At 43.2% G+C, this 24186-nt stretch overlaps 3 protein-coding genes across 3 annotated transcripts; 1 reads left to right on the top strand and 2 right to left on the bottom strand.

The window, feature by feature from the left end:
• spag16 (sperm associated antigen 16) lies at positions 1-3033 on the bottom strand (the record flags this gene model as incomplete). Its single annotated transcript, XM_083777793.1, has 4 exons — positions 1-516; positions 762-1097; positions 1690-2304; positions 2722-3033. 4 exons carry the CDS (start codon positions 3031-3033, stop codon positions 1-3), a joined length of 1779 nt encoding a protein of 592 aa, XP_083633919.1.
• Positions 3034-3420: 387 nt separating this feature from the next.
• Positions 3421-7603, top strand: ndufb4 (NADH:ubiquinone oxidoreductase subunit B4). The gene is made up of 3 exons (XM_083778087.1): positions 3421-3608; positions 4882-5025; positions 7416-7603. The coding sequence occupies exons 1-3, from the start codon at positions 3432-3434 to the stop codon at positions 7476-7478; spliced, it is 384 nt and encodes a 127-aa protein (XP_083634213.1). The 5' UTR covers positions 3421-3431; the 3' UTR covers positions 7479-7603.
• A 172-nt stretch (positions 7604-7775) lies between these two features.
• Positions 7776-22960, bottom strand: hgd (homogentisate 1,2-dioxygenase). Its single transcript, XM_083778086.1, has 14 exons — positions 22823-22960; positions 21699-21770; positions 20529-20617; positions 20211-20316; positions 19719-19778; positions 19545-19636; positions 19398-19432; positions 19200-19279; positions 18932-19031; positions 18214-18338; positions 11922-12026; positions 8928-9054; positions 8560-8741; positions 7776-7915 (listed from the first exon to the last, which is right to left on the bottom strand). The coding sequence occupies exons 1-14, from the start codon at positions 22835-22837 to the stop codon at positions 7784-7786; spliced, it is 1320 nt and encodes a 439-aa protein (XP_083634212.1). The 5' UTR covers positions 22838-22960; the 3' UTR covers positions 7776-7783.
• Positions 22961-24186: the final 1226 nt, after the last annotated feature.

The raw sequence follows: 24186 nt of genomic DNA, 5'->3' as shown, positions 1-24186 counted from the left end.
TCAAGACCACACATAAATCTGCCCATCAGACGCTCCTGAGAGCAAATGCTCCCCCTTGTGGTCAAAGACGACACTCTGCACTGCATCCTCGTGGCTCAGAGTGCAGGCTACCTTGTTTGTGGACAGGTCAACCACTCTCAATAATCCGTCTCCCCCAGCAACAGCCAGCATCTGCCCCACAGGACTAAAGGCCACTTGGTTGCTGGGTTGAGGTCCTGTCTCTACGATGACAGCTGGGGCCACCAGATTCCTGACGTCCCACAGCATGACAATGCCACAGGAATCACAGGAGGCCATGGTCTGGCCCGACGGGTTGAAAGTGGCATGATTACAGGAGCTGGTGTGTCCGCAGACCGTCTGAGAACAAGTGGCAGTCCTAGCATCCCACATGGCGAGGGTTTTGTCAGCTGAGGAGCTCAGCAGGGTGTTGGAGAACGACAGGAACTCCACACTGTTGACGGAGGCGGTGTGTCCACGCAGCGTGGCTCGACAACGCTCACTCTGAAGGTCCCACACCTGCAGATATATACACACAGAGAGCAAGAGGATATACATACATAAAACTGCTTGCATGCTACACCTAATAGGTATTATTATTACTATTACAAATAGTACAAGTCAAGTCTCAGTGCGACGTGTGAACTCTTTTTCAATGAAGGTATTATTTTACAAAACAAAACAAATTTGAAATACAGTGAGTTTCTGCTGGACAGCAATGATATTGAAAGGATTTGCATGCACTTTCAATTATAACAGCAAACCTTGATGGTGCAATCCCTTGAACAGGATGCCACAAAGTTGCCACAGGAGTGGAAGGAGCAGCCCCAGGTGGCTCCAATGTGGCCCTCTAGAGTGAGGACCAGAACACCCAGGGAGAGGTCCCAGATACGGAGGCCCCCGTCACCTCCTGTGGTGCCCAGTTTGGTCTCATCCGGGTGGAAGCTGATTCCAGACAGCCAATCGGTGTGGCCCTCCCCCGTAGCTAACAGATCTCCTTCTGGAAGACCCCAAACCCTCCATAGCTGGTCATCACTAGAGGAAGCCAGTATAGGTTTTGTGGGATGTGCCGCGAGGCAGCTGACTGACTGACTGTGTGCCTGCATAGTAAGGCATACAGAATTGAGCGACATAATGATCATATTAATAACTCAGGGATTCGGGCCAACAGCTGAAAGCTGCTACCCATCTAGACATGTTACAGTTTACACACCAACTGATATAGATATCAGGGGTTCTCAACGTTTTTGAAATGCTTTGGCCATGTCTTGCGACCCCCACCCTCAGTTTACCATTCATTGTCAATGGACGCCAGCAACGTGAAGCTACGAAGCAAATCCGACGTTTGTAGCTGCTGCAAAAGATACAAAGCTACAAATTGAAGCTGAGCTGGGTTCAACTTCCAGATGCAAAACTACAAAGCTACAACTGTAGCTGCGCCTCCGACACACGTCACTATGGATGCACGCTTGATAACGTCAACAACCGTGTGAGCAACAGATTTTACAAAGCGACAAGTAACAACGCAACAAATATGCTGTGATCTTTGCATATACCTCGCGTGAACGCAACATAATTCTGATTTATGGCCAAATTTGCACCAGGGAGAAGGATAATAAATAATAATGAGTATCATCAATGATTATAAATTTTTCAGTATGTAGTAATCGTCCCAAAGCTAAATTGAATGACCTTGAGTGTATTGGTAAGGTGGAAGCCATCTGCCTTGGTCTTGGAAGGAACACTTTCATCTATGGACTCGTGCTTTTGTGGATTGTTGGCTTTAAAGTTTAGAGGGAACTCAGAATCCTTGGAGTGTTTGTAGACGTTAGAGGTCTTGGCTGGGTCTTTGGATGGGACTTCCGTTAGACACCTAGCTCTCCTATTAGATTTGGCACTTTGTGCTTCTTTCCCCCCTGTGCTCAGAGTAGATGGTAGGGAAGGAGAGACAATACTGTGCAGAGCAGCTTGGAGGCTGTTCACTTGCGCCAGCGCCTTGTCCCTTTCCAAACTGAGCAACATCTTCTGCCTCAAAGCCGCCTGGTATTTTTCATTCATCTGCGTTACGGCGGGTTCATATTTGGAACAGTGGACCTTTAGTCTTCTGAGGTCTTCGATCAGCCTGCCCTTTTCCTGGACAACTCGCTCGTGGTGCATGCGGTGGAAATCTCTCTCTTTCTGGAGCTTCACCAGTGTCTCCGCTGCCGCCGAGGACACCAGTCTGTACTCATTCCTCTCCATCTGTGTGTTCCTTAGCTCCTCGTCCAGACGCTGGGTTTGTGTGTACACGTCTGGCACCAAACCAACCTGCAGGGGTGGAAGAGCAAGCACTCAGAAAAGCAGCAATACCACCACAAGACAAGAGCCTACTCATTAGGCAGAATAGCCATTTAAGAATTGTATGTCATATTTTATTTCCTCTGTTTGGTTTGTGGTCATGTATGTCTTGTATTTTAACATGGAAAACGCTTAGCTAATTAAAAAATATATATAAATTGTATCATGTCATTGGACTACTCACATGCATCGTGGACATCATTTGATTCATAATCATCTAAATCTACATAACGTGTTACTAAAACTGTCAAATATAGTAGAGGAAAATGTACAATCATTTGATTCTGAGATGTAGTAGAGTTTTAGCCTCATATAAAGTATTGAAAGGTACCGTGACAGTACCTGGGTGACGTAGCCTAAGTAAATAAATATAGTTAGTGTACACACCTGTTCTGGCTTCAGTAAGCCCTTCTGCGCCATCTCGTGCCATTCCCTTTGAAAGCAGTCGAGCGTTTGCGTCATACCCATTTTGAGAAGAAAGCTACGCACAAAGTCATCCAAGGGCTGTTCTCCGGCCCTCGTTGTCTGGAGTTTTGGGGGGACAGCAATAGGGGCGCCGTCTCCCCGGTCCCCCCTGATAGCTCTCACCGTCGCCTCCAAATCCTCTTCTCCCCCATCAGTTAAACTCCAGTCATCATCTACAGCCACCTCCTCGTACTGAAAGTCATCATCAGTGTCCTGATTGGATGCTGTGGTCATTGTGTGAGTGAAGTTTACCTTATTTTATTGTCTGTTTTGGTCCTGTACTTCAGTCTTTTTTATTTACTTATTTTTCTTAATGTATTGTAGGTCTAGTGATATATATGTATATATATATATATGTATGTTGGTGTGTGTGTTGAAAAATCAATAAAAACAATTTAATAATAATTGTGTGAGTGAAGGAATTACCGTGGAAGTGTAAGAACGAATTTACAACGAAGAGATTAAGAAGTTAAGAAGCTGGAAGCTGTTAAGAAACTCGACGTTGCTATGGATACCAGACGCCAGACACCCCCCCCCCCCCCCTCCCCCGAGATGAAGTCAGGACTTCAACGCGAGATTATCGTGCTGCTCGCGTCGGTCGGTCAGATTCATCATCACATACCCAAACAAACATGGCGGACTACCGAGAGGCGCCCTTGGCCACTCGGCCAAAAACATTGGACCCGAACGAGTATTTTAACTTGTCGCCGCACGTGCGACGCGCAGAAGAGGAGCGAGCTGGCCTGCGGGCCGGCCTGAAGCGTCAGTACCAGCTGCAGCTCAACAACCCGCACAGAAAAGAGCTGATTGTAAGTATAGCTATACGTTAGCATGCTGGCTGGCTAGCAATGTCAGAGCCCCCCCCCCCCCTTCATGAGCAGAGCAATGTAATCCTTCCCATTCTGACCTGAGATCAGATTCATACGAGGTTTCCACTGGACACACACTGGGTCTGATTAATAAAAACGTGTCAGTTCCGTTCGTTGTATCTGAAATTGTTAGGCAGGGTTCAGGTACGAAATTAGTTTTGTTCACCTCATTAGCTGAACCCGGAATTCAGAAGATTAAAATACAGTCCCTCGCAGACAAGTCCACGTTCACAGCAGACAAATATTGACTGTAAACACAGCTGATGGTAATCATCACATTAATTGTGTTTTGTGTGCTCTACTGTGGGTCTACTCTACGCTTTCATTCGTGCTGATTTTTGTATAATGGGATGAATCTAGAGTTGCAATACCCTCCATTGACTCCCCACTCATCCAATTTGCTTTTGTGATCTGCTTGTATTAAACAACGTTAAAACTCACCAACATTGCAGCTACTAGGCCAAGCTTTAATTATCCTCTTTCAATCTGCCAAGCTTTTGTTTCATAAAAATCCATCATAGAAATGTTATGAGCTACTTTCTGTCAAGAAATTCTCTGCAGGTGTGTTCTCAAGTGTTGGAGTTTGGAAGCACTCGTTTTTTTTAACGGGTCGCGCTGCTGCCTCCTTCATTATGTGCAAATGCAAAACAGGTGGTACTCAGGGCCGTTTAGTGACTGCACAGTCCACTTATGTTATTGTTGCTTTACATTGTTGTCGTTTTAAAATATGCCAATACATAATACATTTAAACACTGACACCCACATGATACACAAACACGTTATCATTGAGCTCCATTCACCTGTCAAAATGTCTGCTGTTAAAAAGGGTCTGTTGAATTGAATATACTGAGTGAGTGGTTCTCAGATCCCCAAATGATGTATTTACTATTTAGACGTGGACCACCATCTGAACGTATTTTCTTTTGCTAGGGACCGATCAGGGTAGATTACGTCATTTTCAAATGATCGGAATCGGATCGGGAGCCAAAAAATATAAATATCAGAATTGTTGAAAATTGGTATCGGCAGATTGGGAGCAAAACATCCCTAATTACATTACCCATTCCTATTACTCACCCATAGAAATGAATGCATATATGTAATGTATTGTTTATATCAATCTACTATGTACACACGGAAGTATGTTGAGCTGCATCTCTCGTGTGTGTCGACACCTGGTTCATTTGTCAATTTGCTTTTTGTCTTGTGCAGGAAGACCCTGCCCTGACCCGTTGGGTGTATGCACGGACCAACCCCTACCCGCACTTCAGGCCCACGAACAAGACGTCTCTGCTGGGTGCGCTCTTTGGCGTTGTCCCTCTCTTTGTTCTCTACTACACCTTCAAGACCGACAGGGTATGAGACCAGATGCCCTGCATTATGTTTGCTTGATACCTCAGGGCTCATTCAGTGCTGGGAACTTCTCATTAACCCATTAAAGGACCACTTCACCACTTTTCAACGTATCTTCATATAATAGGTCCTCACTAATAATCATGATAAAATGGCACAATTTTTTTCTACTCAGTCTGTGTCTCATAGGAGGGCTGTGGGCAGTTTAGAAACCGTCTTCCAGTGACATCATCATTAGGCAGATTATTTTTTAAACAAGATTTCTTTACAAAAATGTTTCGATTTTCATTATCGTGAGAACGATGGCTTCCATTTTCGCAGTGCAACTTTTCAGGACTAGAAAGCCTGCCATTTTTATTAGCTTGTATTCCACATCGATGATGTCACTGGAAGACGGTTTCTGAACTGCCCACAGCCCTCCTATGAGAAACAGACCGAGTAGAAAAGAATTGCGCCATTTTTTGATGATTATTAGTGAGGACCTATTATATGAAGATAGGTTGAAAAGTGGTGAAGTGGTCCTTTAAGACCAGGAAAGCATCAGTGTCGTTTTAGAGCCGAGCTTAAAAGCATTATATTATACTTTGGCTATTCAAACATCGTGAAGGTTTGTGCAAATCTTTGAATATATATTCTTCTAAAGCTGACATTTTTTTAAATGTGAAGGAGAGGTCGCACAGCTCGTAGTCACGTTTCGGCAACAAAATGCCTTCAGGGTATCACAGGGTATCACTATCAAGTTTGTCTCCTGTGGTCAGCACCTCTCCACTATTGGTGTGCGCTCCTATACCTTTTTGTTACTAACATTTTAACTCACATTTTAACTTTTAACATACTGTTGCATTGCACCCTTAAAGACTATCATCATTAGTGACATTTTACGTAGCTGTGTGGTACAGTATACAGTACAGATACTATTAAAGCAATAAGATGCAAGAAGCAGTGGTTTAGGAGGCACTTGGCTTATTGCTTTCATAAAACTCTTATATGGCAACATGGAAATCATATAGGCCTACATATCCCAGTTAAAACTAGGGATGCCAAACGACTCATATTTGGCCAATCGACGAATCGAGGCCAAAAATCGACGTGTCGAACGACTTTTTCCCTTTTTTTTCTTCATTATTTTTTTTGTTGTTGTTGTTGCTGCGCAGCAGTTGAGGAGAACGCAACTATGCATTCCTTTAATCAACACAACTTCTGCAGCTGCATCCATATGTTTAGAATTTGCACAATGATCAAATCCCAATAATAAAAAATAAACTTTATTTTGTAAACAACGAAACTGAAGGAGCAGCGGCGCTATCGGCTAGCTGCTAGTCCCAACTCTCAAGTGTCTGCAGCCTGTCACGAGTAATGAACTGATACGAGACGCACGTTGTTCCGTATTTTAATGTCGGGTCGGATAATAAATACAGTATAAATGACGGCGGGATTTATTTGACAACTCTATCCTGCTTTCTTCACGGGAAGAGAAGAGCGCTCACCGCTCAGAACAGAGCAGACCTGTGGCTGTCAGCTCACTTTACGGCATGTGTAGATGAGCTGGGTCATGGGTCTGGGAAGCTCAGAGCTGCAGCCATTGGCTCATGATACGAGCACACGACCAATGGGACAGATCATTCAGTGTTGCTAAGATACCACCCCCCACCACACACACACGCACACACCCTTGGACGATGGGGTCCACAGCGCTCAAAGTAAACTTGCATGCAACGAGCGGCACTGACTGACTGAAAAAATAATAATACAAATAAGAACGATTTTTCGACTCATACGTTTTGAGTCGCGGGAGGCATGAGTCGATAATCGAGTCGATTTTCAACTTTTTTCAACATCCCTAGTTAAAACAGTTTTAATAACAAAAAATATTCTACAAGAAAGTAATCCCTGCGACTGCCTGCACAAACAAGAACATTGTTGTGCAAATACACAGAAGGTACTGAATGTTACACGTCGCGTTACCTCTATGTGAATGTTTACATTGCATTTTAGAATAGTTCTCAATCAAGCCAATGGAACAATCTTTTTTTTTTTTTAATGAAATACTAAACACTCACTGGTACATGTACTGTTACAGTATGGTACACCCCGTTCTTTATCATTCTACTATTCTATTCATGTTAGAAGTGAAGTGAAGGCACCACTTGCCTCTATTCAGAGGTTTCCATCTAAATAATCACCCAATAATGTCAGCAAGACCCAGTTGCAATTGTCATACTGCTAGGCTCTTTGAGAAAATAGGCAGCGAGCGAATCATAAAATGCACATTCATAAAACATGCAGTGGGGGAAATGTCTGGAAGGTGAAGAGAGTTCGGTGATATGAGTTTGTTGCCACAGCAACAGAACTGACCCCCCCTCCCCCTTTCTGCTCCAATGTCTACTCTACAGGATAACAGAGAAGAGCAGATCAAAGCCGGGACCCTCGAGCGCAAATTCAAGCTGGCATACTGAGCTCTAATCTCTGTAGAAGACTATTATATTCTAAGAATGTCAACGTGTAATTACTGTTAAATTAATAAAACATTATGTTGTTAAAAACTAAGAGTGGCTTTATTGGACTTTATTGGACTTGTTAAAACACTACAGTTTATTTTTCTCCTTTCACCGAATGAAACACAATAAATCAAAGGACACAAAGTTGATGAGGTTAATAAGAAAGTCTTAGCATAACGCATGTATGAGTCTATATATTGTAAATCCTATACTGTATGTGTCAACTATATGCATGATGCATATAGGACATCTTGAATTTCCATTTACTTTTTGTTGGGGTTAAAGTGACTGCGAAGTGTCTCCCAGCACTGGTAGTATTTCTTGTCCAGTCTGTGGCAGGTTTCTAGACCCCATTTGGTCACGGCCATACTGAACGAGGACTCAAACATGAAGGCCTGGGGAAGGAAATGGGGAACATGTAGGATTTTGTCAAAACAAGCTTTTGTGGATTGCAATGTACAAACGTATCAGTCATATAAAGACAAAACAACTGATCTTTAACCACAAAGGTATTTGTACGACAAAGTTATCAGATCCAGACGGGATGGAAAAGGTGGACTGAGCTTGCAATAAACTTTGGGAGCATATTTAGCTGTGTGCAGATGTTATAGTATATATTGTTTGTACTGCACCTGAATTACTGCTTTTTTTTTTGTATATTATACAATCAACAATAACATTCAAATGGCTTTTATAAACAAATGATTAGTTAACCACTTACTAATTAAAATAGCTGATGCATTGTGAGCTTGTGATGTGCTATTTTCACTAGTTTTGGAAATCTCATATTGTTTTCCTAATAGAGGGTATGCGTGTGACATAACCGGAAGTTATGCGGGAATGCCTACTGAGTGACAAAAACTACTTTCTGGCCTTGACAGCCCATACATCCACACAGAAAAGTCCTATATGATTGCATTAAATGTCTTTAAACAACATTAAATTCACTTTATGCATGCGCATACCCTCTATAGTCGATTTACTAGATTTGTTTGAGTAACTGCACCCCTACTACTTTTCTCATGAAATATGTCGTTACCATGGTTCCCTCCGCCACTCTCTCTGGTTGGAGGTCGGCGGTGCTGTTCTTCTCGAAACATTCCCCGTCGGGGCCGTGCGGGGTCATGATGCTGTGGAGACTGCCTCCTCCGGGCTGGAAGCCCTCTTCTTTGGCCTCGTAGTGGCCCTTGATCAGACCCATGAATTCACTCATGCAGTTCCCTAAAGCAACAACAGGGGGAGGTATGACAACTCTACACACTAGACCAGGTCTAAACCTTAGTCTTTTGGTTACAAGCTACATGGATTAGGGATGTGTATATATATAGTGTATGGGCCAATGTTAAATGTATTTTGCAATTAATCACATGTGTGCATGTGAATGCATGCAAGACATTGTGGTCTTACGGTGATAGTATGGTGGACGGAAGGTGTTGTTCGTCACACCCCAGCGAGGCGGGAAGATGACAAAGTCAGCGATGGCCACACCTGGACGAGTGGACTTGGCTGTCAGCACGGTGAAGATAGACGGGTCCTGCAGGTGAATCACAGGTCAATGTGGGTGGTTTAGCCTATATTAGAATTCTGTCATCACTTCACATTTTAAGTTAATTCAGAAGAAATTTGTGATTTGGGTGACCATCTATAGTCTAGAAGTCTCCATCTAAACCAAGGGGTGGTGGGTGAGGATTCATCAAGTCACAGGCATGGAGAACATATGCCAACACAGCGGATTATTACACATATCTTCTGAAGTTTATATTACACACACAGAGAAATATATACAGTAAGAACAGTGGATCTATCTATGACATCCCTAGCAGACAAAGATAACAGAATGAGCAGGAACAGGCATGCATCTCATATCATATTGCATACAGAAAGTCCCTCTGATATGTAGTGGACACTGGAGTGGACAATCATGCCATGGTTTGATAACCATGACATGATGTCATGGTGCTTATGCAGATAAATGTTTTGTCTCTGAGGTCACTGTGCACAAGGATGCTAACGCACGCCAAAGTCCTTTTTAGCGGTGCTTCTCTCCCGTGCGGCCCACGGGAGAGAACTTGGAAGAGGGAATCTTGAAACAACAAGAAAGTGGCCGCACACGCCAATAGCCAGAGTGCCAATACTTTATTAGAACAGCAGGTTAAGACAGAATCCAATGTCTCGGAGGTCATACATCATAACAAACCTGATGTGTCCAGTTTATTTTATTCCTGATGTGTAGGATATTCCTGTGTATTGAGTCGAGACTGCTGACAAACACGAGAAGGCATGAACACATCACCCCTGTACTGGCCTCCCTTCATTGGTTGCCAGTACATTTTATAATTGTATTGACAACTTTTAAAGCTGTGCGAGGTCTGGCCCCTTCCTACATCTCGGCCATGCTAAAGCCGTACAACCCCCCGCGTACCCTCAGATCGGTGGGTAGGGGTCTCCTGATTCCCATGAAAACTAAACTAGTCACCATGGGTGACCGGGCGTTTGCAGCCAGGACACCATACTTGTGAAATGCCCTACCCCAGAACCTGAGGGACGCAACCTCAGTGGCTCTTTTTAAATCACTGTTAAAAACACAGGCTTTCCCCTAGATTTATTGTATTGTCTTCACTATGTGGTATTGTTTTATTTTTATTGTTTATTTCTTTCTTCTGTGTAATGCTGTAATGTTTTATTGCTATTGTTTTATTTAAGTGCCTCTTAAGTGAAGTATTGCCTTTTTATATGCCATAGGAAAACACTTTGTAACTCTGTTTTGAAAAGGGCTTTATAAATAAAGTTTATTGTCTCCACCAGGCCGAAGGCATGGGGAGAGAGTATGTTTTGCACTCCGTCCGTCCGTCCGTCCGTCCGTGTGTGTGTGTGTGTGTCCGTCCGTGACCAGCTAATCTCGGCCACCGTTAACCCGGTCGATGCCAAATTTTGCACACACACTCCCTGGATGCCAACGATGAACCTCTGCCCCAAACTTTCCAGAACGGCCTGTTATAGCGCCACCAGGAGGCCGCTTTGTGCAAAACAAGTTTTTGCACAGTACACCTACAGATTTTGTCCAAACATCACGCAAATTTGTACACAGTCTCTCTAGAGCCATTCAACGAAACCGGTCTTTCAGATTTCTCAGACTCCATCCTGATTGGTTAAGATTGGCTTCCAAAGTTCACAGGAGTGCTCAGTTTCAAACAAAATGCTGCAAATCATGAACACATCGCGTGATTTCCGTGAAATTGTGCACCCACATTCCCACTAGGCCGAGGACAAAATGCCACATGAACAATTTCAACTCAACCTCAAGGTGGCGCTATAACTGGCCAAAAAGTGTTTTTACCTCTAACTGCACGGATCTGTGGATAACCTGGTGGAGACCTGTGCCCAGAAGGGCACTTTTTCTAGTTATTATTATTATTATATAAGTCTGTGAATCACCACTGAAACCTTGTATCTTTTTTATGTTGTATTGTTAACAAAGAAAGAAATATCTAATTCAACAATCATTCTTCATTGTTTCATGCTGTTGTTTCATGTTTTGTTTTTATTTATTTCTGCCTATTGATATGCCAAAAATATGGACGTCAGGTTGAAAGTGGTTAAATCAATTTGTTCTATAATAGGCCAGTCAATCTAAGCTAAAAGGGGGCATGATCCAAAAGAAATTGCAATAGTAATAATTCAAGGTATTTTATGATCCTTAGGGTCATACATATATCATATTAAAAATAGATTATTATATAAATTGTGGATCATGGAAATACAGGGGTTGAAAGTTGGGTAGCATGTGATGTGTCAAACTAGGGGTTATTCATGATTCTGAGTCCATTCCAGTCATTCGTTTTGCACGAAAAACACTCCTTGGGCTAAATTAGGCCATAGCCACTTGCCCGAAATGTGCTGACCTATGGTCGTTTTTATAGAAATGTTTGCCTTATAGGATGTTAATGGTACCCAACTTTCAACCCCTGAATTGACCAGGACCCACAATTTATATAATTATCTATTTTAATATGTTATTTGGATGACCCTAAGGATCATAGAAAACGTACTATTGCAATTTATTTTGTAGGCCAAATCTTAGATTGACTGGCCTATAAATATTTAACCACTTGAACACTAGCCTGTGTGAGCTCATAGACTGGCTATATCTTTGGCAAAGATATTTGGTGTAGAGAAAAAATAGTATTTTGTATAGTGCCCAGGGGACCCTGGTATATGGCTTAACAAATGAATAGTGGTTAACCAATGAAAAGTATTATAACATAACCTTGTAACTACTGTACATAATTACTACAACGGTGGATCCATCAGAACAGGTTCTTTTTCTACGTTTCCTGAAAAGTTATGTAACACGGTTTCCACCGGACAGGGAATGTTATATTTCTGAATACAGTGACTCACCGCATGGTCAAAGGCCACACAGTTGATGACCATGAAGTTATCCAGGTTGTACTTGTATGGTGTGTAGTTTCCATGCCAGGCCACCACATTGAAGGGAGAGAAATCCTATACAAACAAATCAACACAAATCACAAATGTGCAAGCAGCAAACACAAAAGGACACAAATTGAGTTGTTCAGCGCGTGAGGGGGCAAAGAAACGATGAACAATGTCTTTGTAATCTCAAATTCTCAGAATAAGCACTTCATGAGAGAGAATACTAATGATAATGATTGATGAAGGACTGTATTTTGAAATAGGGTGCGCTTGCTTTCATTATTTGGAATCTTTCATACCCAACATTTTTCGAGACAATCAAATCAAACTTTCACAAACTTTGGGCATTATTTATGACGCACACATCGGAGCGGGGTTGAGGGTGAGAGTGAGCAGCAACCACAGTGGGTGACGCCGTGACGGAGATATTTCTTCATCTCGATTGTTATGGCACTTTCAAAGAGACATTCAATGGCAGCACAAAATCAATATAATTCATTACAACTTCAGCTACCTTCAATGTGACCCACCCACACAAGCACACACACTCTTCACAACTAATATACACTTGTGATCACAAGTGTAATAAAAGCTTACACACACACACACACACACACACACACACACTTCTGTAGCATATCCCCATGAGTACAATCAGCAATCACACACCCATTATATGCAGCCAGTAATATAGCCTACCTTTAAAAAAAGCATGCACAACACACATACGCAATGTTATGAACTTGTCATACATTGACCGGCTTTGTGGACCCCAAGGCAGGTAATGTTTGGACATTGCAGTTGTAAGAACTCTAAATCTAATAACACTCAATTTAAAATAAATGGAGAGATGGGGGAGAGAGGAAATACTTGCACACACACATACAAAACACAAACATATTCTAGTATATATCTAGTACTCTAGTATATATCTAGTGCTGTCTACATCACGTGCTATAAGTTTCAGACTACGGCACACACACACACACACACACACACACACACACACACACACACAGACACACACACACACACACACACACACACGCACACACACACACACACACACACACACACACACACACACACACAAACACACACACATTTTAATTATTTTATTTGGATCTGCACAAGAGGCGTAATACAATAGACCCAAACACTGATCAGAATTAGGTTATACATTATATGGTCCAACCAGATATAGCTGCTGCACATGCTTAACACACAGAGGGAAAAAATATATATATAGCACATTGTTGACATACTATTACTTACTTACTGTCTAGACACTACTAGACAGGATGTTTGTTTTGGGTTTTTTAAGCCACCTAGGGATAAATGAAACAACGCCTTCTCCAGACAGACAGACTGCCCATAGTAGCTGAGACAGAACAGTATTTAGCCAGCTTTTTTGCATTTGTTGGCCCAGACTTCCAAATACAAGGACAATAAGTTGACAGTTATATCCCAAGGCCATAATACGTTCCACCAGAAGCTGATATTTCATAAGTTTGGATGTAAAACAAGTGTCCATATACAAATCAAATGGGCAGCCTATTTCAAATATAGTGACAGTTTTTCTAATTTCATTGATGAACACAATATCTGGGGTATTTGGAATATTTTGTAGTGAATTGACATGCGACATTGTGATCAAACCAGTCTATTTTTACAGTGCTGTGTTTATACATTGTCCTGTCCTGTCCTGTACTCCTCTGATCTTGTCTGAGACCAGGTCCACCAGACGGTCATGTCTGGCAATGTGGCTGCAACCATTTAAGATGTGTGCAACTGTTTCTTTGTCATGTGGTACTGGATGTAGGGTGCAGTGTGGGTCGTGTGCTGATGGGTACCAGGTTGCCAAGTTGAACTTGGTCGGCAACACCTGTAAACAGGCTTTAATAGTGAAAATGAGAATGTCCTCATGACCTATGGTGTTATTTCACAGTATAGAGTGTGATAATGAGTGGTTTGCAAAGGGAAGAAGAGCCAGTTTTCCCTGCAGCCTCAGACTGGTCCAGTGTTGTGCACTTTCTGATCGCTTCATTCCTAGAATGGTGGCTCTTGCGGTCGCGGATTTGATTGACAGTTCATGGTGCGCACCGTCCTGCTCGTAGGTCACACATGCACAGACACGCGGATCTATGATGATGCTGTTGTTGAGCGCAGCAGTTGTTGTATCAGGCGCCACCCACTTTAACTGTAATCCTGATCGCTGGCATAGATCATTAAGATCCATCCAGTCGGACCGCACACCGAATCCAGCGGCTTTAATGTCCAATTTACTCGCCTTAGTCTTGAATCCAAGGAACTGCGTCTCATTCTCCAGCGCGGGTGGTACTTTACGTCGCTGCATGTGTTGAATGAATGACTCACGAGCCATTTCCCTGACCGTGGGGTCGTCGCTGTTGAGCATATTTATAAGGTGACTGGTTCTGGTGGCGGTGTAAACCCATTCAATATTCGGTACACCCAGACCACCATCTCTGATGGGCTGAAACAGTATGGCACGGGTGGAGTGAGTATTGAGACAGAACCAGCCCCTCACCAAGCGCACTGCCTTGTTATTCAGTTCTGTAAGGGTGTTCTGTGGCAAATGGATATTCGAGAATAGATGTTGTTGTCGAATGCCAATTCTCTGATTGCCTGCAATTTCATTCGGATAGGGAGGGGGGGAGGAGTCGATCAAGTCCAGTCTGACAGAGTAGTCATCATACAGTTCTCTGACTTGCTCTTCCCAGTCGCCTGCAACATTAAATTTATGCCCCAGGTATTGATAAGTTTCATGTCTTGAATACACTCTGATACACTCTGAGTGAATACACTCCTTGGGGGTCCCCGAACCTTGAGACCCCCAAAGACGCCCCCAGGGGGGCGACACGATTCAAATGAGCCCACCCCCGTCCAAAACGGTAGAGGAATGACAGAGTTACCATTTGGGGGTCCCTGGGGGTCCCCGAACCTTGAGACCCCCAAAGACGCCCCCAGGGGGCAACACGATTCAAATGAGCCCACCCCCGTCCAAAACGGTAGAGGAATGACAGAGTTACCATTTGGGGGTCCCTGGGGGTCCCCGAACCTTGAGACCCCCAAAGACGCCCCCAGGGGGCGACACGATTCAAATGAGCCCACCCCCGTCCAAAACGGTAGAGGAATGACAGAGTTACCATTTGGGGGTCCCTGGGGGTCCCCGAACCTTGAGACCCCCAAAGACGCCCCCAGGGGGGCGACACGATTCAAATGAGCCCACCCCCGTCCAAAACGGTAGAGGAATGACAGAGTTACCATTTGGGGGTCCCTGGGGGTCCCCGAACCTTGAGACCCCCAAAGACGCCCCCAGGGGGCGACACGATTCAAATGAGCCCACCCCCGTCCAAAACGGTAGAGGAATGACAGAGTTACCATTTGGGGGTCCCTGGGGGTCCCCGAACCTTGAGACCCCCAAAGACGCCCCCAGGGGGGCGACACGATTCAAATGAGCCCACCCCCGTCCAAAACGGTAGAGGAATGACAGAGTTACCATTTGGGGGTTCCTGGGGGTCCCCAAACCTTGAGACCCCCAAAGACGCCCCCAGGGGGGCGACACGATTCAAATGAGCCCACCCCCGTCCAAAACGGTAGAGAAATGACAGAGTTACCATTTCGGTACAAAAAAAAAAAAAAAAAGAAAACGACCGGCCGGCCGACCTATCCACGGACCGGCCGACCTATCCACGGACCGGCCGACATATCAAACGACCGGCCGACCTATCCACGGACCGGCCGACCTATCCACGGACCGGCCGACATATCAAACGACCGGCCGACCTATCCACGGACCGGCCGACATATCAAACGACCGGCCGACCTATCCACGGACCGGCCGACATATCAAACGACCGGCCGACCTATCCACGGACCGGCCGACATATCAAACGACCGGCCGACCTATCCACGGACCGGCCGACCTATCGCACCGGCCAATGGGGTACAAATGGATTCTGCCCTCCCTCACCTGGCAGCAGAACAAAAGCCACCTTATTAGCATGAATACCTGTTCGCCCAACACCTCTTGGCTCAAGTGCCCCCCACCCCCCTAAAGGTGTGTGACTACGTGACTAGGGGGAGGCGATATTCAGTCTTCATTTCAGTGGGTGCATATTGGCTTATTAATAATTATTTTGCCAGTGGGCGCTAAAGCTACCACGCACCCCCGGAGTTGACGCGCCTGCATACAAAACACAACCATATTGGTCCAGTCAAGCAAATAATTTGAGCAATTTCACTGCACTGTGGGGGAGGCAAACAGCAGGATGTGACAGTAGCAGCTTCCTCCCCCTCTGATCAGACCCCCTATCCCCCCCGGCCCCTAAAAAAACGTTCTTTCAAGTTGTTTCCAGGCTCTGTGGAACTCCAGGTGAAGAGGGTCAGGTGCAGCTGCCAAACTCATCCTCACACCTCCACAGACCTCAGTCTCTACCCTTGTGTTGATGTTGTCTTTGCCTGCAGTATACAATGACCTTGCCACCCCCCCCCCCACACACACACACACACACACACACACTCACACACAGTCACACACACACACACACACACACACACACACACACACACACACACACACACACACACACACACACACACACACACACACACACACACACACACACAGACCCCCGTCCCTGTTATATATTATGAGGCGAGTCAATTACGCGCACGACAGGACGTTTCAGGGGGAAATCATTCTCTGAGTGAAACATGCAGAGATTAATGTTTAATTCGGGCAAGGTTTTTACTTGACTATGCAAAGCTATGCAGGTACGCTGTCTGTAACTCAGAGATGCGTTAACTAATCATGAGTGATTAAGCCATATGAGGGAATCGAGGCGGAAGCATGCTGAATGAAAAGCGGCTAACGATTTCACGTTAAATCATCAACCGCAACTGTTAGGCTAATATGTGCACGTGGACGAACACAGCTCCCCTGCTAGTATTGCTGTGGTCTTTATGATAATGGCCCACAAATGACATGACTGTGGGATGTGTTGAAACACTGTGTTGAAACACAATGAGCTGAACTCTGACTCCAACTAAGAAAAATGGGTGTGAGCGGTACTACAAATTAACTACATGAAAGGACTAAGATATTGCTAAATGCAGGTAGGCCTACAGTGTACATTAAGCCCAGCCTTTTAACCCATTCTGACCTGAGATCAGATTCATACGAGGTTTCCGCCGGACACACACTGGTCTGACGAACCCATTCTGACCTGAGATCAGATTAAAAAAAATGTCAGTCGTTCTTCAATTTTTCAAAAATAGCAGACCTACAAGCTCGTATCGCGCCACTCGGTGGCGCGATATGAGCTTGTAGATCTGCTATTTTTAAATAGCTAAAGCATAACATGATGCTGACACCAAAATGGGTGCCCGGTCAGAATGGGTTAAAGGTTACAGTACATGTCATCTCAATACATCCAATTAGCATGCCATATAATAGATATATATAGATAAGGAAAATACAAAATGGCAACAAAAAACAATAAGTGCATAGCCTATAATAAGAACCGTTCACTTTGGTTCACAATACGGCGCAAAGGTATTTTGAACCATTCAAAATACCTTGTACCAATATGCAGTATAGTGTTCAGTATATTTAGTTTACCAGTGTCCCCCTTGGTCCCCTCACCAAATCTCCTCTGGGAAATGGACGATCTACATTCTACAAGGTCACAATTGCGTTGCGTTACGTTGCGAGCTTGTAGATCTGCTATTTTTGCTGAATGTTTGCCCTAAAATAGATGTGGTTACACACATCCCTCAATAGGAGGAAGACGTGTTTTCATTTCACGGATTGCCAATCCATGATAGATAGCAGCACCAACTAGGAGAGGAATAGCCAACGAGAGAGAGAGGGAGTGAGCGAGGGAGATTTCTTTTTTTGAATTAACGTTTTGGCGTCAAGCCTTCCTCAGCATGTTAAGAAAGTAGTCAGTAATGTGTTTACCACGAGGGACTGATAGACATGACAAGGACTTCAGCTGTAAAAACAATAATTGAAAAAAACGAAACAAAAAAAACAGCGTGTGTGTGACCCTGAAGGTGAAAAATAGCAGATCTACAATCTCAAAAAGAAAAGATTTTGTGTAGAGCGTAAAAAAGGAGTGGACCAAGTACAGACCAAGTGATTCATATTCAAGATGTATCAACAGAGAGTGCAGGGTTTTTTTACATTCACATGTTCAAACACCCATAAAGAAAGTGAAAAGCAAACTACCTGTTGGCAGGCAAAGAGTTTTCCCTGGTACTTGTTGATGATGGTGTAACCTGTGGGCACTTCACGATCTTCATACCATGCAACTGGACACTGGAAGTCCCGTGGATTAGCCAGGCCATTGGCTCCTGCAAAGATTACACACATAAACCACATTAAATATCTTGGACTCAAACTTGACATTTAAAAAACGTGTTAAAAATGTAGCCAATAAAATCAAATTCAATGTATCTAATTTCAGACACATAAGTCCATATCTAACAACAGCAGCTAAACTCTTCATGCATGCTATGATTTTTGCTACACATAACATACTGTTTCACAAACTGGTCACAGACAAATCAGACAACTTTAAACCCCATAGAAAAGAACAGACATTAAAAACACTTGACCAAAAGCCCAACCGTTACCACCATTGCCATATACTGTAGTTCAAAAGTACAACATATTTAATTTTGACAGATTTCAACATTTTGCAGATGCTTGTCTCATTTTCAAGATCTTGAATGGACTTGCACCTCCACAACTGAAACAGTTCATAGATCGAAGGGACAGAACAACCAGGGCAACTACCAGAGGAGACTGCAAAGTGCCAACCAGATGTAGTGTGTTTGGTAAAACTCTCTGTTAGAGCCTCCCATCACTGGAACAGTCTCCCTACCTTCAAATTCAACCTGAAGAGCACTGGTTGAAAACCACTGCTTTACATAAACACACATACCTATGGGTCCCAGGTCTGGGAGTTCAAAATGGGCCCCGTACACCTCCAGTATGTAGCCTCTGGTCTCTCCAAACACATTGACACTGAACCGCATCCCTTGCTAAAACACATTTTTAGAAGTAGGTACAGATGAGATGAGGCCTCCTGTTCTCGTGTATCAATATCAAGCTATATAATAGGTTGGTACAGAAGATTGCGCAGCGGCTTATCCATAGCTCAGGCTACAACATTACATTTCTTTTCACACAGGCAGTGGCAAACAAATCACCTGGATGACACAGATCTCGTTGGGCTCAACCAGCATCTTCCCAAACTCGGTGGTAATGAGGATCTCACCTTTCTGGGGTACTGGATGGGGGGGAGAGAAAGAGACAGAGAGAGAGAGAGGCTTTGAGAAATACTATCATCAGAAAATATAAGTTTATAAGTTTTGGTAGAGGAAACAAATCCTCATTGTTGGACTGACCAATTAGGAAGTCTCCATCGGAGTTATTGAAACACCTATAAAGACAAAAAATTGTGATAATCAGGGAACATAATGTAAAAAAAAACAGGGTCCCACAGCCAAAAACACATAGGCACACACACATGCACACATGTATCGAGCACAGACCTGTCAACCATGGAAGTGTTGCAAGTGTACACATGGATGCCAATGCCATTGCGTGATTTGCTGTCCCCAGCACCACAGACAGTCCGAAGTCCCTGAGACATGCAGACAAAGAGTCTAAATCAACACATTTGTAACTGCACTATTTATAACTACTGCTGTAACTGCGACACTTACAGACACAAAGTCCACTTTCTTCTCAGAGGATTTAGGAATGGTGAATGGCAGCCAGCGCATCTATATAACAGGAATGACATAATCACGTTATTCAACGAGGACAGAACCTTGTTGTGGTGGCAGAATGGTACCAGACAGAATCGATGTAATTGGCCAAGTATGTTCACAAAAAGGTTTCTGCATTGCTAGGTCAGGCTTGAGACAAGAGTCGAAGTACAGTATGTATCATCATCAGACCAGTTAGAAATATATATAACAATGGCATTGCACAGATAGATAGTAAATTATGAAATATTATGGCAGATATTAGATATCTAATAGACATTGCACGTGGTAGGTCCTGAGTGCAAACTGTACGAACAACAAGGTGTGATGTGTGCATGTGCTTATCCACCACTTACATAGTAGACCTACCACGGTACACAATGACACATGATGCAATATCAACTTATATGCATAGGTTTCTGTCCCAATGTCCATCCATCCAAGTACCTGATTAGGATCAGGTTCCACATCATTCCAGTTCTCTGTTAAGTCTCCGCAGGGCACTGAGGTGAAAGGCTTGTGTTTGGCAGAGGGCAGGATGCGATAGAACCAGCTGGGAAAAAAAAAAAAAAAACACAAATATGAAAGAACACATATGAGATGAACGTCATGTAAAACATGAATTAAAATGACTAACTGAACTCTGAACATATACATAATATACACTGTATAGAGATGGTTCTCTGTCTTGCACTTTGGTACAACTTTGGTACCAAACTTAAATGTGCTATATAAATAAAGGTGGTACGGTATGGTTCACATTACCTCCTCTTATTGGCTGGCCGTGGGCAGGTGAAGGCGGAGCCAGAGAGCTGCTCAGCGTAGAGGCCATAGGGACAAACCTGAGGATTGTTCTGCATGCGGGGACACAGTCAGTGGTGAAAAGATTACTCAAGTAAAGTAAAATTACTCATTGTGCAGAATGTGCCATTTCATGTTTTCAAATGTATAAACATCTTTTGAAAATACTATAGCTGATCTACAAGCTCACGATGTGTCACATCGCACGCAACGCATTGTGAGTATTTTGGCTATTTTAAAATAAAGCCGAAATGTATATAGGGCTGAAGTTGTTACTGTATGACCTTTGTACGTGGTTTAACATCACAATATAGTATAATTACTATAGTACTACTATGTAGAAACAGTCCACTTTCTCTGTCACAGCTCTCTTCTATGTGTCTGTTTTGTTAATCAATTAGTGTTTAATGTAATTCACTGGTGATGAAATGAAGGGCATGAAAGATGACACAAATTAACAAACCAATTGAGCGTTGTGAATTTGCTAATGTGTACATGCACTCATGGGTACGTGAAAGAGACGAACGGAAAGCAGTGTTACTCAAATGTTTTACTTAATTTAAGTAAAAGTGTTAATACCACAATGTACAAATACAAGTAAAAGTCCTGTATTAAAATTTACTAAACATTAAAAATAGCTGATCTACACGCTGTGGGTTTGTAGATTGGATATTTGTTGCCTTGATTTGGATAGTACGTTGTAGAATGACAGGACATATGGGGAATGATGAGGTCGTCAGGTTCAGGAATCGAGTAAAGTAAAAAAGGTACAGTACTTGAGTAAAAGTACCTAGTTATTTTTCCACCACTGGCGGAGAGAGAAACAGATAATGGGGGAATAGAGAAAGAGAGAGAGAGAGAGAGAGAGAGAGAGAGAGAGAGAGAGAGAGAGAGAGAGAGAGAGAGAGAGAGGGTGAGAGAGTGAGAAAGTGAGAGAGTGAGAGAGTGAGAGAGTGAGAGAGTGAGAGACAGACAGACAGACAGACAGACAGACAGACAGACAGACAGACAGACAGACAGACAGACAGACAGACAGACAGACAGACAGACAGACAGACAGACAGACAGACAGACAGACAGACAGACAGACAGACAGACAGACAGACAGACAGACAGACAGACAGACAGAGTTACCTGTCCTTCAGGGAGTGAACCTGGACAGCGAGGATCTTCAGATGAGCACTCGTTCCCAAAACCACTCATATACTGAAATACAGAGAAGATTTTGATGTAGGTACCTTTAAGAATAAGTGATGAATAATGTGCAACCTGTGCAGAAAATGGATTATTAATGTTGGTTATCAAATTAAGGTTTAATTATTGTCCTGTTAATTCAAATTAGAATGATAGAATCATGTTCACATCAGTTCTAGTTTTGTGTAGTTCCCCCTTTAGCCATTCAATATTTGGGATGATTTTGCAGAGAACCTCGCCCTGGGAATGAGCTGATTCCATTGCATTTTAGCAAATGTCATTGTTTATATAATATTTCTGCCAAAACACTTTTGGTGCAACTGGATTCTCAGTTAAGTTATCTCAGTTATTACGCTGTTATCCAAAATTGTCAGTCAGTGGACTTGCACTGATATGTAGCCATCCCCTCTCTTTATAACTGAACACCAACAAAGTGGCCCATGTACAAACAAACCAAATAAATGTTGCTGAGTCATTCCTGCTCTGCAAAAAGCACAGACTGTGTGCTGTCCTGTTGTACTATAGCCTACCAAACATGCGTTGAAAAAAGATCAAATAGGGTAGGCTATACACATAATCCTCTCCTGTCTGTTCCATTTAATATTGATTTTTTGGTAGGCTATTTGACAAAAAATATATATATCATCATTAGAACACAAAGTCCAATGCACGCATTCCAAGGGAGTGTAGGCTACAAACTTTTCAAGGCAGCCGACCACATCTGGGCAGCTGCTGAATACTGCACTGTGATTGGTCTGTAGGGAACGCCCCTCAGCAAGCCGACATGCCACTGTCAGTGTCAAATGATGATTATCCACCGATATGCGGTGGACAACATGTGGCAATTATTGTGGCTACAATAACAACTTCAACTCGTAGAGAGTTGATAAACTTTTAACATGCTACGACGCACAGGCTGTACATAGGCTACTTTTACATTATCATTCTTCATTCACTGTGCAGCCAAGGCTATTCTGCATATTTCATAAATGAGCAGGCTACAGAAAAAGGCTATGCTGATTGAAGGATGCAAACAAAGAAAACATACTGATTGTAATGATTACCTTCAGTTCGGCCATAGTGCTGTGTGCTTTTCTCCACAGAAAAGGTTTCTGTTATGGTTGCTGCGGTTAAAGTTTGACTTATGTCCTTTTAGATGAGTGCTCTTCAACCAATGTCCAACACACAACTGGGTGAAGGGAAGGGAAACGGACCGGGGGAAGGATTTATAGACTTTCTCAATATGGGTTTAATTAAGTACAGACCTTGTCCGTGACGTCAGCATGGGTTCTCTTGCACAGAGGGGGGGGGGGGGTGCTTGAGGTCTGTGTCAACAAGCATACCTATACTGCACGCACGCACGCACACACACACACACACGCACACACGCACACACGCACACACACACACACACACACACACACACACACACACACACACAAAGGTATTAGCCTACACAGTGGTGAATGTGGATCCTGAGAATAAAATAAATAAATAATAACAAAAAAAACAGCAACAAAAACGTGTCACCTTATATAATACGATTAGGCTTCATAATGGATGAAAATTAAGGGGAAAAAAAGTCAAGCGCAAAAAACAAATCACGCCCATGTGAACCGAGCAATGCGGGCTGCTCAACAACACCACTGGCGGTATTGTAGCTGTTGAGGCTGTACTCTAAACAGACAGACATACAGACATACACACGCGGCCATTCATTGGAGCGGTTAGGCAACGCTCAAAAATGTTTCGCCAACATTTCATTAGCCTGTTGGCTTTGCTGCTCCATTGGTCGTTGTCATAGCCTGACAGCCTGAATTTCCATTTTGTTTCACTTCATATCATTGTAATGGTCATGATAGCTTTAATTATGTGTGCTTATCAACCACGCTGCTGTAATTAATTAATTGATTCCATCTCCCAAAAACAATTGTCAGTCAGTGTGCATCATAAACGCATGCACTAAACCGTAGCCTATTCATATAACTTGTAGGCTAAGATTAATTCATGACTCATGCTGATCCTGCATGAATTAATGCAGGGTGTGTCATAAATTGCTCAGCATTAACACATACTAGGCCTATATGACTTATGCCATAATGAGTAGTTCACACACTTCAAGATCATATAGGCCTAATGTTAATTCGCAGTTACTATATATACATTCATTGATTTGTGACTGATCAAATTGATTCTTCATACCTTTAACACTTTATTTTAGGACCAATTGGAGAATTGTGCTCCTCAGAGGCAGCGCAGGTCTCTGCCAGCCAGGCCAGTTGTAGATTTATATCAATCTTATGGCCAATCAGGATAAATACCGTCTTGAATTGATGACATGACTACAGAGATACTGTGTATACCGGTTTGCATGATGTTTGGACAAAATCTGTAGGAGTAAAAGGTGTTTTGAAAACACACCCTGCAT

This window comes from Protomyctophum parallelum, assembly GCF_964188405.1.
Source record: "Protomyctophum parallelum genome assembly, chromosome: 12".
Lineage (NCBI taxonomy): Eukaryota > Metazoa > Chordata > Actinopteri > Myctophiformes > Myctophidae > Protomyctophum > Protomyctophum parallelum.
This window is presented reverse-complemented; position numbering and strand designations above follow the sequence as displayed.

Bases quoted from the DNA above. Each gene is read 5' to 3' on its own strand.
- ndufb4 (XM_083778087.1), top strand. From the start codon at position 3,432: ATGGCGGACTACCGAGAGGCGCCCTTGGCCACTCGGCCAAAAACATTG. The intron at 3,609-4,881 runs GTAAGTATAGCT...TGTCTTGTGCAG, and splicing joins CGCACAGAAAAGAGCTGATT to GAAGACCCTGCCCTGACCCG. The intron at 5,026-7,415 runs GTATGAGACCAG...TCTACTCTACAG, and splicing joins ACACCTTCAAGACCGACAGG to GATAACAGAGAAGAGCAGAT.
- hgd (XM_083778086.1), bottom strand. The intron at 19,433-19,544 runs GTCTGTGCTCGA...TTGTCTTTATAG, and splicing joins AACACTTCCATGGTTGACAG to GTGTTTCAATAACTCCGATG. The intron at 18,339-18,931 runs GTATGTGTGTTT...TAATCTTTGCAG, and splicing joins CCCAGACCTGGGACCCATAG to GAGCCAATGGCCTGGCTAAT.